General features: G+C 41.4%; 2 protein-coding genes across 3 annotated transcripts; both read right to left on the reverse strand.

Annotated features, from left to right (window-relative positions):
- Positions 1 to 1,423: 1,423 nt before the first annotated feature.
- Positions 1,424 to 10,243, reverse strand: hyal1 (hyaluronidase 1). The gene is made up of 4 exons (XM_005927431.3): positions 9,352 to 10,243; positions 8,099 to 9,009; positions 7,920 to 8,009; positions 1,424 to 4,618 (listed from the first exon to the last, which is right to left on the reverse strand). Exons 1-4 carry the CDS (start codon positions 9,410 to 9,412, stop codon positions 4,292 to 4,294), a joined length of 1,389 nt encoding a protein of 462 aa, XP_005927493.1. The 5' UTR covers positions 9,413 to 10,243; the 3' UTR covers positions 1,424 to 4,291.
- A 119-nt stretch (positions 10,244 to 10,362) lies between these two features.
- Positions 10,363 to 15,198, reverse strand: hyal2a (hyaluronidase 2a). Of its 2 annotated transcripts, none has more exons than XM_005927429.2 (5): positions 15,065 to 15,198; positions 14,847 to 14,918; positions 13,454 to 14,426; positions 12,900 to 12,989; positions 10,363 to 11,366 (listed from the first exon to the last, which is right to left on the reverse strand). In XM_005927429.2, exons 3-5 carry the CDS (start codon positions 14,381 to 14,383, stop codon positions 10,974 to 10,976), a joined length of 1,413 nt encoding a protein of 470 aa, XP_005927491.1. In that variant the 5' UTR covers positions 14,384 to 14,426; positions 14,847 to 14,918; positions 15,065 to 15,198; the 3' UTR covers positions 10,363 to 10,973. The 2 variants fall into 2 exon arrangements, with proteins under 2 accessions (XP_005927491.1, XP_005927492.1); XM_005927430.2 differs by lacking the exon at positions 15,065 to 15,198 and adding an exon at positions 15,014 to 15,036.
- Positions 15,199 to 15,692: the final 494 nt, after the last annotated feature.

Genomic DNA, 15,692 nt, shown 5'->3' on the forward strand with positions numbered 1-15,692 from the left:
TTTACTTTGAAATAGAGCCGTGAGACAGCACATGAGAGGTGATGTTTGCCTAAAGGATATAAAAGTTCATGTGCTGCTTGTCAACACTTGATTTTTATAAAATCTCTGACATAAAAAGCAGCTCTGTTGACAAGATCACAAATTAATGTATTACAAATCTTTAAAAAAAACAATTTTAAAAAACTGCTCAGAGTCCAAAAAGTCACTGCATATTTGGTACTGAGTCTTTCAAATGAAACAAACTAGCATTTATATATTTAAATAGGGTAACAATGTAACAATGTTGGTTCAAAAATTTTAAAAAAAAGAAGCTTTTATTCTGTAGCCAAGTTTAGACTGGAAAGCCATTTGCTTAATGGTAGGAAAAATTAAATGCTCATATTTCTGCAGAAAAACAAACCTTCGTCATGGCTATGATTACTTCTTAGTTATAATTAGGGTTCAAAGAAATCAGTGCTACTTGTTCTCTGTTGACCCTTCCATCAAACCCAAACTCCTCCCTCTGCTCTCTAACATAGCACTTTCCCCTCCCCCTATACACAGCACCAGAATCCGTGTTTCCCCTGACTTCAGCTGTTTGTTAAGCACGCAGATTTATCACGCACACATTAATGTGGCATCATTCTTCTCTTCACATTCTCACGGTGACTATTCAGCATTTAACAGCCCGATGAGTGCACAATGCCGAGGCCGGGGTGGCATATACACACATAAATCATGTAAACAAGTGCGCATCAGATCTTTAAGAAACCTGATCAGAGAGTCGACTCCTCTGAAGGACACAGAGACCGAGCGTGACAAAACAGTTATTAAACCGAGCGCAAGCGAGACGATCTCTAGACCGAGCAGCAGGGGAAGGGGAGACGTGACCATGAAAGGGTGACAGAGCGAGACGCCAAAATGAAGAAATGCAGAGATGAGAGGATAGAGAAATAGAGGGCCTGAGAGACCTGATGGAGGGTGTAGGAAGAGGAAACGACCGCTCGAAGCAGATAAAGTGATCAGAACGGCCTCCGTGAATGTACAGATACTTAAAGGGTCTTTGTTTTTTGTTTTTTTAAAGGATTTGAAAAGGCTGTTTATAAAGTGAAGGACTTGTGACCTGTATAACTTTAGCAAAGAAGGGTTTTGGGAATCAGAACCAGCACAACTATGGTTTAATCAGAAAAATGGAGGGATGGTAACACTGTGTAAAAGTCTGCCTAAAATTCAAGACTTTATTTTGAATCAGATTTTTCTTTCTTATACTTAAATGACTTTGATACAATGATCTTTACTTTTAAGGCCGGACTTCAAACTTGCATTTAGGTTTATTCGTGTAATCATTAGGAGGTTTCTTCCTGTTAAAAGGGAGTTTTTCCTTCCCACTGTCACCACCAGTTATTATAGACTGTCATTATAAGGTAACTACAGGTAAACACAGCGTTTAAGGAGATAGATTCAATTTTGTCCTTGGTTGCTGAAAACCAGTCGAGGCAGCTGTCTTCTTTAGAAAACAACTGCAAAATGACCTATGAAGGCCAAAATGATGTTCAAAAAGCACAGACTCACCAGCGCCTTCAAAATAAGCACCCATCTTCTTCTCATTTCCTCACAATCCAGCCAGTTATGATAAAGCCGGAAATGGGAAACAGTGGGGCCTTGTAGGAGTCTATTCTTCTGGTATACTGAGCCTCGGGGGACAGAGGAGGGAAATTACCATCAGTGACACCAGTTTGCGGCAGCCGTTTCTATCAGATAAGGCAGAATTGTACATGCCACTCTTAAATCAATCAAGGTCACCTCTTTGCTCCCTTTGCTTCTGTGTTATAGTGGGTTCAGTTCATAGTGGGCACCCCAGCTGTTGCACAGCACGGATGTAAACTTATCAGAACCTGACATACACAGCCAAACCGGGCTTTACTTCTGCTTTTATTTGACTTTTTCGGTTATTACTAGCACTCAGAGCTTTGACCTTGATGTCTGATGCCCTTTTGCTGTTAGTAAGTTGTCCAGCAACACCACCTGCTGGTATAAAGGTATAAATTTTACATAGAAAAGTTTAGAGAAAGCATAAATGTTAACTACAAAACAAAGAGCCCCGATGTACTTTTTAACATTATTAATGTTGATGTGTTCTATACTCGTCACAAAATAAGTTTTATATTGTGAGATGGATTTTCAGTTTTTCTGCACATTATTTTAACCTTTTGGAAGAACCAAACATATTCTGTGAGTAGTTCTTGGTTCCAGTTGATTGATTTTAATCAGCAGTTGGGGTCACAATTACTTCACTTTATGAGTGCACCGTCTCTGATCTCATATTCCTGGTAGAAAACTGCGATGAGCTGCTTCAACTTGTATTTTATTGCATTCTTGCAGCCGCAGCCCTGCCCTGCAGCTGTCTGAGTAGGACTCTAGTGTTCCTTCTTTTGACTATTTAGGTGAGCAAGTCCATGGTCTGGTGTCATGCACTATCAACATGTAGTAGTTCCACCAACATTGGGAATGTTGGTGAGATCAGGTTTAACGTGCAGAAATTATATTTCAAGAGACGCTAATGTAAAGTATCAAATATATATGACTTTATTATGGAAATAAACTATCAAGGAAAAGAGAGATGGTGCTACAGCAGCCATGATCATCCAGTTCTGACGTTTAAAATCCAGGAGAACACCCGCAGGTTTCATGCATTAATTGGTCCTTGCACAAATGTTTAAAGAGATTATAATAGTGTTCTCTGAGCACTAATTTGTAACTGTTTTTACCCCCAAAGAACTCATAATAATGTATTTAAATATTTCAACTTTAAATTGTTGCTCAGTCTTGACAGTAAGTTGTTTCTTGCTTCTTTGTTTAATACAGGACGGAGTTGCAATCAAACCTTTTCCCTAAATGAAATCAGAATGTCTCTGAGTATACAAATACTGCATTGTTCAGCTGCTGGACACCAGCGCTCCTTCACTGATAAGCTGAGATTTTTTTTTTTACCCCTAGTAACACGCCTTAAAATACCATTAAAGAACAGAAAGTGAGCACTGAATTCAGACTCTGTGCCCAACCTTATTATGGACAAAGTAAGAAAAGTTCAAAGTACTAAAACAAAATACTGCAGTAGAGGAAACCCTCTGTAAAAACTGTAGTGCATAAAAGTTTAAAGCTGATTTCTGTCACTCAAATAATAATATACAATCACCGGACATTTTATTAGGTACATCTGTCTAACAGCTTATTGATGCATGGGATAATGCCTCGTTAGGAATGCAGACACGGTCGAGACGACCTGCTGCTCAAACTGAGCATCAGAATGTGGAAGAAAGGTGATTTTATGTGACTTCGAACATGGCATGGTTGTTGGTGCCAGATAGGTTAGCCTGAGCGTTTCAGAAACTGCTGATCTTCTGGGATTTTCCCACACAATTATCTCTAAGGTTTGCAGAGAATGATCTGAAAAAGAGGAAATATCCCGTGAGCAGCAGTTACTCTGGGGGAAAATTTCTTGTTGATACTGGAGGTCAGAGGTCAACTCATTAGCACAAGGTATGCAGAAGAACATCCCTGAACACATGACGCGTCAAATTTTGAAACGGAAGCAGCAGCAGAAGCCCACACCGGGTGCTCTTCCTCTCAGCTAAGAATAGGAAACTAAGGGTACCATTCGAATAAGGTCACCAGAGTTGGACAATAGAAGATTATAAAAGTTTTGCCTGGTCTGCCAAGGCTCAGTTTCTGCTGTGAAACTGGGATGGTACAGTCAGTGTAAACAACATGTAAACATGGATCCATCCTGCCTTGTATGAACGGCTCATGCTGGTGGTGATGAAATAGTGGTGTGAGGGCTTTTCTCTTAGCACATTTTGGGCACCGTAGCCTACCTGAGTTTTGTTGCTAAACATAGCTATCCCTTTATGACAACAGTGTATTCATATTCTGATAGATGCTTTCATATCCCAAAGCTCAAATCGTCTCAAATTAGTTTTTTGAACATGACAGTGCACTCAAACGGCCTCCACAGTCACCAGATCTCAATCCAAAAGAGCACCATTAGAATGTGGTGATATCAGAGGCTTGCACCATGAATGTGCAGCTGACAAATCGGCAGCAACGGCGTGATGTTATCGTGTCAGTGTGGACCAAAATGTCTGAGGAATGTTTCCTGCACTTTGTTGAATCTATGCCACAAAGAATTAGGGCAGAAGAGGGTCCAGCCAGGTACTAACCAGGTGTACCTAATAAAGTGTCTTAGTGTATCTTGATACATTCACTGCTAAGAAGCCATTAATTAGCTACTAGTTTCAAAAGTGCCTAAGTCTTATAGCTGAACAGGCTCAGAGCAGCTCTGACCCCTCCATCCAGCGTAACACCTGCACTGAAACTCAGACTCCATTAGCTTTACATGACGTGGCTGCAAATGTCCTAAAACTCTGTATTTCCTCCATCCATTTGGTTTCCTCTTGGACACCACCTTCCACGAGGCAGGGTCAAGGTGGAGGTAGGCCTTCGACTGTGGATCCTTCCTCTGACACCGTCCATGAGAGGAACACATGGTCTGACTGCAAAGCGTAGCCGCTGATGTCACGTTTACCAGGTAAGGACCCAGAGTGTTATCGATGTAGGACTTGACGGCAGCACAGGTAGCCTGAAAGCAGGAAAGAAACAGGATATGATAAACCAGGGGTGTGCAGAAGAATGCCCAATAAAAGCTTTAATGCAACTTTACATAACAGAATCTTTAAGCTATATGCATGCTCAGGTAACAGCATGACTATGTTATTTAGTCTAAAGCTATTGCAAAATGAACAAAGACGTATTTCAGAGCAGGTAACATGTCCTGTTTTACTCAGCATGAAAAAAATACATTAAGACTGTTAAAGATATTTTCAGTGGTCAAAGCAAAAGGTGCTGAGAAAAGCGCCACTCTAGCATCATCATCAATAGACTGTTAAAAACACAATGTGCCACCTTGTTTTTTACCCAGTGATGCTCATGAACACATAAACAAGCGCTCTGGCTTCTTTTGACTCAGTCCCATATACAAAAGACCTCTTGTTTAAACCACTTTAATCTGCAGCTGAAAAAAAAAAATCTCCAGTAAATGCTTCATTTACTCCCATCTGAGTAATGTTTGCCAAATATCAGTGTCCAGCTGTGCAGAGAGCTCCTTTTATAAAATGAAACCACATATTTGTCACATTAAAAAAGAAAGTACGCCCTCTGACATTTCTGAGGTTTCTAAATATCAGGATAGGATAAAAGCATTATCTAGACATTAGCAGGTCTTAAAATCACGTAACTACAACCTTGGATGAAAAACAACATGTGACATATTGCACCATGTTGTTTATTTAACAAAAACTAAAGCGAAATGCAGAAGACACGTGTGAAAAGCTAAGTGCACCCCACGATTCAGCTGCTTGGAGAACCACTTTTAACAGCATTGGCTTGAAGTAATAGCTTTCTGTATGACTTTAGCAGCCTCTCACATGCTTCTGGAGGAATTTTGGCCCACTCTTCTTTACAATGTTGCTTCAGTTCAATGTGGTTTGCGGGCACTTGTTTACAGCTCTTTTAATTCTCATTGCAACACCTTCATTCTCTTCTTTTTCAGCCACTCTGTAGGAGATTGCTGCCTTGCTGGGAATCATTGCCCTGTTGCATGACCCAGTTTCAACTAAGTTTTAGACGCTAGAATATTTTGGTGTGAAGAGGAGTTCGTGATCGACTCAGTGACTGCAAGGTGTCGTATCACCCCTCTACCACTGTGCCTGACAGCTGGTGTGAGGTATTTGTGCTGATATGCAGTGTGTGGTTTTAACAATCCATCAAGGACGTTGTTCCAGAACATGCCGAAACAGCTTTGTTTGTATGACTTTAGCAGTCTCTCACATGGTTCTGGAGGAATTTTGGCCCACTCTTCTTTACAATGTTGCTTCAGTTCAACGTGGTTTGCGGGCACATGCCGAACATGCCGAAACATTCTTTCAGAGAGAGAACAGGTACTCCTAGCAACCCTTTCAAACAACCATACTTGTTCAGTCTTTTTCTAATTGCACAGTCATGAACTTGAACATTTAATAAGCTGATGGAAGCCTGTGAAGTCTGAAATGAAGCTCAGGAAATGAAGCTTTTTTATTGCAATTTCTCTCATCAGCATTGCACAGTCTGACCTCTGGGTCTTGCTCCAGACCATTAAATTGGTAAAACTTCTGCTTTCACACAGGTGCTCACGCTTGCTGATGATCAGTGTTGGGGAGTAACGGAATACATGTACCGCCGTTACGTATTTTAAATGCAAAATATGAGTGACTGTATTCCATTACAGTTACAAGGGTGGTATTCAGAATATAGTTACTTTGTTGAAATAAATGGATTACACGGAGGTCTTTTCCTGTTTCATATATTAGGCTATGCTCTCTCTATTTTTGGTAATTCCACACCGGAGGAAACCTAAACAACACGCGTAGCCTATTTAGAGGCTCTTATGCCTGTGTGTCAATCTGGCGGCCCATGTCACCTCTATTTGCGGCCCACATAATGACGTGAAGAATTATTTTACAAAAATTATTCACAAAAATGATTTAATATGAAGGCAATAGCAGAGTGTTACAGGCATCGCCCTAAAGAATGTAGCCTCATGGGCAGTGTAGTCCGTGCTGCAGGGAGAATGGACTGCCATACTCGTTATGTATCTGTGAGCGCGAGGAGGGAGAAAAAGGATAGTCGAAAAGTTCGAGTTGTCATTGAGCAGAAACGGGAGCTGGAAGCATGTAAATATAATAATAACCACTGCAGCCAAAAAGAGTGCCTGACGAGCCCAGTTGTAAGTAAGCTATTAAGACTCGACTGTACACTGTGTTCGTGTTTTCCTCCGAAACAATAAGTTCCGTTGGAGCAGTCTTTCAACAGCTCTCTCTGTCTCTCGCTAGCAAAGTTGACCCAGACAACAAAGTAAAGCGAGTTTTTGTCTATGAGCCCAAAACTTAACGTATTAGCCAGAGGTCCCTTTACTACGGTTCGGAGCTGCGGACCTGTTTTATATACGCGTGGAATAGTTTTCTATACGAGATCGCTGCAAAAAGTGTAGCCTTACCCTAATGTCCACCCTACTGTTACTCATTTTATATTAAGATTTAAAAATCTAGTTGGTATTGGTATGGCGAGTAGTCTTCAGTAATAGTAATAAATCACACAGCAATACATTCATGTAGTTGTAAAAAAAAAAGAAAAAAAAAAGCATGATAATATATCAAGTAATCCAAAGTATTCAGAATTCGTTACAAAATACATTTTGGGGCATGTAATCTGTAATCTGTAGTGGAATACATTTTAAAAGTAACCTTCCCAACACTGCTGATGATCAGCTAATCAAGTGTAAGTTTATTCTCCATCTCAATTTCTTAGGTAGCAGTAAGGATATTTTGTATTTTTCCACACACTGCTTCTGCATTTTGGATTCGTTTTTGTTAAATAAATAATGACCTGGTGCAATATATCATATCTTGTTTTCCATCTGAGGTTGTATTCACTTAACTTTAAGACCTGCTAAGAGCGGGATGATTTGAATATGTCCTGAAACTTAAACTTAAATCCTTATGGTTGAAAAAGGGTGTACTGTCTTTTTTACCAGTACTGTGTGTGTTCAGCAGGATTGAGAGGCCTTGTTGCGGAGATGTAACAAATGAAATATACAGTGGAGTGATTCCAAACAGACCTTAAAACTAAAGAGCTTGAATATGAAGTAAGGAAGTTTTAAAGTAAGTTTTTTTTCTTTTTCATTTCAGTAATTTTTGTGCAATACAGTTTCCTGTGTGTAACTTTCAACATTTTTTAAAAGCGTAACTTATAAAACAAAGACCCTTGTAGGCATCAGTGAGAAATGTAACATCCTCACTTTCAATATTACAGCCAATTACATCAAATGGAGAAGTCAGTTATTGTACCTGAGTTTTGGAAAGAGCGTGGTCACCCCAAAGAACTACACCAGCAGAGCCTAAAGCGGCACTCTCTCCGATAGTGTAGACCAGGTGCTCCTGTTAGACAGAAACAGAGAGGTGAGCAAAACACGCAGCCCCAGTCACGACAGACACAGAATGTTTGAGTTGAAACGTCTGATTCTTGCCTGAGAGAGAAATTCCAGCGTGTATGTGTAGACGATGCGAGCATAGGCGTACACGGGCGGTGCGAACGGAGTCACCTGATCCGCTACTCTCATTGCCTCCAGGATGCGGTGGTGGCAGTAGAGGAGCACTTCTCTGCTGAGACTTTGCATCTGGATGCTGAGATAGATGTCGGGATACAGAGCAGAGGAGGTGCTCCACAGCCATAGAAGCCTGTTATTTCTCTTTAACTCCACAGCTGGACACTCCCCTGTGTAGCCTGTGCTTTTGTTGCTGTAGTAGTTGTAGCAGTTTGGAAAACCATAATAGCCCCACAAACCATCTGGTCTTGCTGCCTGCCCCAGTTTCAGAGTTTCCTCCATGAAATTCCTCGCAGCTTTGCTAAACTCCATGCGTGCTGCGTCATCTACTTGTTTGGGGCTCCAGTCTGGATGCTTAGACCTCACTAGTGCTTTTGACCCGTCCTGGTATATCTTCTTAGTGTCCCAGTTTCTCTCCCATTCAGGTCTCCAACTTTCCCAATCCACCACACCCAGGCCTGGGAAACCCCTGTCAGGGATATAGGTGTTTACATTCTCCCTGGCAACTTTGAGATGTTTGTCAAGGCTGCTGTTTTGTGGAACCCCGCCATTAATAGCCTCTCCCTGGGGGGAATACCTTGGATACAGACCAAGCTTATCATCATAAAAGATGGTTATGTTCTGACCCATAAAGGTTTGATTCTGGTTGTGGACAATGTTAAACATCCCCAGGTCAAGGTTAACGCCATACTGAGAGAGGCATTTGGCAGTTGGGGCGTTCCACACAGTCAGGAAAGGCACTTTGGAAAAAGGTGAATTTGGATAGTGCAGCCCTGAGACGAGGCTGATCAGAATTAAGTGCAGCAGCACCGCAGGCTTCAAGGACCTCATCCCTGGCAGGAAGGAAACAGTGTTTATGTTACCCAGCAGTATTATGAAATTTTAAGAGCATATTGCAAAATGTTGCTATTTGTTTAAACAAAGCTTTTTCAGTTGTAAGGCAAATCAAATCAATAAGAGTTTTAAGAGTTTCTACTGTTTACGAGCCAGGAATTTTAAATGTGTCTATTTACTACTTGTTTCTTTATTACTTTTCAAACACCTTTAACACGCCAAAAGCTTTCTGATCATTACAGATGTTGTGTAATGCAGTAAACGTGGCTAGAAATAACAGGCTCTAGTGTCAAAATAATGTGTGAAATTAACTAACATTAAGCTTGCAAACACTGACTTACCGACTTTATAAGTAGAGAAGGATTGGAGCTTGTGGCCTTGTGAAATACCCACAAGTCTCATGATCTGAAACACATATTCAGGAAAAATGGGAAGTAACAAACGCTGAACCAATTAGAAGTGTCCACAGGACCTCCAACAACCAATAACAAGAGACATGCAAATCATTCTATGGAGAACACAGATTTAAAGTCACAGGCAAGTTAGCACTTCCTCCCATCACACTGTACAGCTTGAAAACAGTTTTCAGATTGTTTGAATTTAAAAAGAATATGAATATGACAATCAACAGTTTATTGGGGGACTTAAGAAAGCTTGACGTTTTCTGAAAAACCACCAAGCGAAGCCATAATGAACTCTTCCACCTTGCAATTTAAATGCGTGCTTTGCTCAACTCTTAAAAGCATATAAAAATAACCAGTGGTTAACGAAAACCTACAATTACATGGGGAAGGGGGTATGAGGGTGCTGCTGGCAAAATGAGTCAATCCCTGAGAACTAGCTGGCTTGGACTCCCCTGGCCACAGAGGCTTCCCGCAGAGGCTTCACTCTCAACTGCTGACAACAAAATCATGCCTGTATTACTCCCAAAACCATATCTCAGCTATATTATCTCCTTATGTAGTTACAAAAAAAAAAAGAAAAAAAGAAAAGCGTCACACTTACTTTACTAAAAATACACACAAAGCACGATAAAGCAGTTTATTTATCCAAAACTGGCTGGCACAGCGGTTAGCACCATGGCCTCACAACCGGAAGGTTCTGGGTTTGAACTTGCACGTTAGCTGGAGCGTTCCAATTTCCTCCCACAGTCCAAACACATTCATCCTAGGCTGATTGGAGATGCTATATTTGTCTGAGCCTGAATGGCTTTTCCGCACAAACTTTCTCACGAAACCGCCTGCGCAAAACCTGAACCACTAATACACCTGAGTTCTCCCTCCTGTGTCAGTTGTGACCATGGCCCCTCGCCCAGTGTCGCTTAGGCAGCCTTAAATTAAAACACAACAACCTCAACAAAGAAGTTTATTTACACCGACAAATGCCATTTTTGTATGAGAGACATCAATATGAGAAACACTGTGCTTCTGGAGTCAAAAGGCCACTGAAACATGAGGCTCGTAGAGTGGAGATGTGTCACCCTTTTAAAAAAGTAGTAGTCATGTTTTGGACAATAATATCGTATAAAAAATACATTCAAATAAATAATAACACTGCGAATGCCTCTATAAACACATCAGATGTCAGAAAGAGGCCAATTTAAAGAAGATTTAAAAGAAATTAGGCACTTCAAATATATTGTGCTGTTATCAGATTTAAGTGAATCGTTTTCCACTTTCACCACATACATTTACTCATTCGCAGCATTTACCACAGAAGCATCCTCTCTACAAGAAGCATGGACACCTTGGCAAGCGGCGAGTGAGAGGACAATGTAAACAGGGTCATTTCCAGCAAGTTTTTTTCTTTTTTTAAATGATTAAAAGTTAGAAACAAACACTACCTTAGAATTTCCACAGCGGTTCTTACGATATACAGCAACAGAAAAAAACCACACACGCCTATCTTCCCTTCACCTCTCCTCTTGTGCTCCTTTTAGACTTTTACAGTTATATAATAGGTATTAACAGATGAGCAGGCAGACAATCAGTAAGATCAAACACTGCAGAGCCACTGCTGTGGCTCGAGTCGCCGTCCCTTTTTGGTGTAGCGGGTCTGTTTGATCGCAGAGCTCCCCCTGATACCCGCTGTAACACTGACACTGAAAGTCTGCTTCAAAACTTAACCGGTCTGCTTTGCCGAGCTCACCGGTGACCGTCAGCTTGCCGTTCTTCTCGACGATGTCGTGGGTGAGGGGATTCAGATGCAAGTAAACGTCGCTGTTTGAGTTTCTGCGCAGACATCGCCCGTGAGAGCCGCAAAGGGTCTGGCTGCACAGTTCTGCTGCCGTGGAAACGTTCAGGAGGTACTGACTCAGTGTGCCCCGCAGATATTTATCCAGATCAGAGCAGGTGGTCTATGGGAAAAAATAAGTGGATACATGAAATCTTCAAGTACTGCGCAATTAATCTGAAAAATATGAAGTAACTAAAGCTCTGGTATGGAGTACAAATTGCTATAAATACACTTTGTAAGTGAGTAAAGGCTGTTTATTAATCAGCATGCTCTCAGAAGTTTAGATGATATCATCTGTGGTTAAAAATAAATGCGACGTATCCAAGTGATGTGTTTAATTTCACAATCATTGTGTGCATGCTTACTTTGGTTGTGTGCACAAGTTTATTTATGAAGCGTCTTTCACAGAAAGATGTCACAAAGCGCTGTTACACAACAAAGAGTAAAATAAATAGGAAAATTAAGTGTCATAATAGCCCATAAAATGGGTATTTTATAATAAAAAATACCTGGTCTTTAGTCACGTACGCAGAACAACAGATTCTGAGCTTGTGAATGAAGACAGCGAGCAGCTGGGATAACTAAAGTGCTCTGTATGCAAATGCCAGAATCCTAAATCTATTGGGAGCCAGTGTAAAGAGTATAAAATAGGAGTGATCTGAGCATCAATAGTCTGGAATATGCGTTTTTATAGCTTGGAGGCGTGAAAGAGATTATTTATCCAAGCTGGTTAAGCGTAATGGAGTAAAAGCGGGACGCTGTGTGGAAATACTTAAAGTACAAATACATTCATTCTGAATAAAGTACCTGAGTAAATGTACTCAGTTACATTCCTACTGATCCTACCCATGCTCTCATCCAGTGGTGCTGGGGACTGCTAGATTAACAGTCACTCTAATCCACGGATGTCAAAATGATTTTACATTGAACAGTCCACTTTGATCTTAAGTGGGTTGGACCAATGAAGCTCCTCTATATCGGTGTGTAAAGAACTTTACCTACACATTTAATCCCTGAGATATTTTAATATAAGGAAAACAAGTGTTTTTTCCAACAAAGATCGAAGATTTTTTGTTTGCATAATATAGAAGTGTTGTTTGGGCTTAAATTGAAAGAAATAAACATGTAAAATTACAGAAAAAGTTTTGTTAGCTCACTGTGCGGAAATTAAATTGTCTTGTTGAAGTCTCTTTATGCTTGGGCCTTTTGCACTTCAAATCGTTACAAAAGTCTAGTTTTGCGTGTGTGTTGTTATATTATGACATGATTTGAGCCTTTTCAAATGTATCCTTGTCCAATACGTTTGAAAACTAAACTTTGAAGAAATAAATAAACAGGTCAACTGCTGCAGTTGCAAAACATCCCTTTTTTTAATGATGATTTCAAGATTTTGGATTTAATGCCCCAAAATGGAATCGAAGTCAAAGCCCCAGTCAGCGTATATGTGTTTAATCAGCACCTGATCATGTGGCCAAAGACATTAACCGTAAACCCTGAACTTTGAGAAATATCTCCTAGTATGAAATGCCTTCGCATGTCACAGACGAGAAGAGCAGCTCAAAAGTTAAGATGATAACATCTGTTCCAAAAAAATGCATACACCATATCTGAGTGATTGATGTGTTCGTTTCGCAATTGATGTGTGGACGCTTACTTTGTTGTGTGCATAAGCAATATCTCCCCACATGATTATTCCAGCTGCTCCCAGGGCCACACTCTCCCCGATCGTGGACACAAGGTCAGTCTGCAAAAAATTACAGGTCAAACAAAAGGAAAACAGTCAGCTAAGTAAGTGTCAGAGGTTCATAGGCTACTGTATGTGAAGTAGAGGGCCAGCTCTTCATTCTCCTATAAGCAAATAAGGGTGTTTAGAGTGACTTTTAACTTGACCAACACCCATCCTGCCTACTCTGCGCAAATGAAAGGTATTGGGGTGTCTGAATGCCAGCAGCACAGGAAGGGACTGTAGCAGCAGATAAGAGATGAATCTACACAGCATGCATTAACATTAGTGCTCAGTGACGGTTCTATATGTCAGGCTTTTACTAAGAATTAGCAGGAAAAAGATAGAAGAAATGTTTCGGAATATAGTCAGTAACATGGCTGGTTCGAAACTTCATTAGTGTCTTAAAGGAAAAAGCAGGAAAAAAGTTCCAGGAAGAGGAACCAAATTCAACACTGGCACTGTTTCCAAAGTTAGACTGTCACCTCGGTCAGCTGCTCCAGGGAGTTCATGTACGTGGGCCGCGTGTACACAAAGACAGGACGTGCCAAGCCATCGCCCGATGAGGCCAAACGCATCCCCTCTTTCACGCGGTTCCGCACAAACTGGCGTCCGGCGGCTGATGAGCGCAGCAAGCTGCTCATGTAGATGGAAGGGAAGAGGGCTGTGCTCTCAGTCCACAACCATTTCAGCTGGTCATTGCGAGACACCTCCACATCAGGACAGCGGCCCGTGTAGCTCTCCAGAGTGCGCACGTAGTTGTGGTTGTAGCAGTCAGGAAACAGGTAGAAACCCCACAGCTGGTTGGGCCTCAGGTTCTTAGCTTGCTTCAGTGTGTCTAACATGAACAGCCTGGCAGACAACTCAAACTCCTGCTGGGCCACTTTTTTCACCTGATCAGGAAGCCAGGTTGGGTTCTTCTGGCGCACCAATTCCTCAGAACGTCTGCGATAAATGTCTTTGGCGTCCCAGTTACGTATCCAGAGGGGACGCCAATCCTCCCAGTCGATAACAGCTAAACCAGTGGCCCATTCTGAACGTATGTACTTCTTAACATCTTCTGGCATTTTCTCCAGGTGCCGTGTGCGACTGGCCACCTGCGGAAGTCCCCCATTCACCGGTGTTTCATCTTGTTCAAAATAGGGGTACAAGCCCAAGCGCTCCTTGTAGAAGATGGTCAGATTCTGATTAACAAAGCCCTCATTGGGTGTAGCCACAATCTGGAACTGGTCCAGCTGGAAATGAATTCTATGCCGCGGGGCACAATCTTCAATCGGGGCGTTCCAAGCAAGGAGCAGAGGCTTTCGGGAATACAGTGGCCATCTCGTGGGCTGCAGTCCCAGAGCAAAGAGGCAATCCCACAGCGGGACAATCAGCAGCAGAGCTTTCCAAGCTGACAAAGTCCCGTGCAACATGTCTTCAGATGTGGATGGACAAAAAGGACTGCCACACTCTGCTCTACAATCCACAGGAGGGAATGACATGTTAGTTTCCTGAATGCACATTTAATAAGGTGTTTTCTCTTAAACAAACCTTAAACATGTTTCCATTTTATTTATTGAAAACCAACTTTATAATTACATGGACATAAAGCACAAGCTTCTCTTTTGTGACATTGCCACTGCAGATTAATTTACCTAAATGTCTGCAGACTATTAATATTTTCTTAAAAACAAGAAAATAAATAAAAGAAAATAAAAGAAAAATGGTAATACAATTTTTATCCAAAAAATAGGCTTCTTTAAACTGGATTCTACCTCTAGCAAGCTGTTAACATAAATTGCCTTCAATTTAATTACTGTTTGCAGCTCTTTTATTAGCAACGATAAAAAGGTAAAGTTAATCAACTTCAGCTTCCCTACAGATGGATACACTTACCTTTACTGGCAGGCTGGGGAAGCATTCCCCCGAAGACAGAAGCCTACAACTTCACTCCGCGTTTTGGCGTTGCTTTAAAAACAAATAGGAAAAGAAAATTCAGTATAAAGAAAAAGACGACGGGGTAACTTTACAGGAGCACATGCAGCTGTGCTGTGTCTTATAACCTCGGCTCTCCGGCTCCTTGCGGTATGTAAAACTCACAGAAGTCAACTTACCCCCTGCGATGTTGTCAGTTGCAACTCGTTCAGTCCCGAGTGCCAAACCACTCTCGGGATGGGATGTTCCATTCGGTCTGAGGAAAAAGGGGGGGCCGGAGAAAGGAAATGGGCATCCTTTTAAAAGATCTGTCAGCGGCTCTAATTCGTTTCTTCACTTCACTACTTCAAACTGCTTCGAGTATCAGCTTAGCGAGACGTGCTTTGATTGCGTCCTGTTTTTCTTTTTCCTCAAGGCTAACCCTCGTGTCCCGGCTCAGTGCCTGAATGGGTCGGTCCGAGAAAGTTCGCCTCCACTCTCCGTGAAACAGATACACTGTAACCAGGGATGCCAATATCTACAAAAGGTCACAGCAGGGCACTGTACCACATCCCTAAATATAAGACCATGCTTACAACTCACCTTTCAGCTGCATGACAATCGTGTTAAGGATATTGAGAAATCTGATGGAGGCGATTTTTATTTAGTTTTTCAAAGTGCATTTTCCACCTTAAAAGGCCTAAAATTGCATATTATTGCGTGTTGTGTTACTGTCTATAACACAACAAACTTAATTTCTATCGTAAATAAGGCTCAGAAAATATTCTCAGTTATAGGTTACAAACAGGACCTCTGCGCCAACCCACA

The sequence above is a fragment of the Haplochromis burtoni genome, unplaced genomic scaffold (assembly GCF_018398535.1).
Source record: "Haplochromis burtoni strain Fernald_Lab_line unplaced genomic scaffold, NCSU_Asbu1 Contig_100, whole genome shotgun sequence".
In the NCBI taxonomy this organism is placed as follows: domain Eukaryota; kingdom Metazoa; phylum Chordata; class Actinopteri; order Cichliformes; family Cichlidae; genus Haplochromis; species Haplochromis burtoni.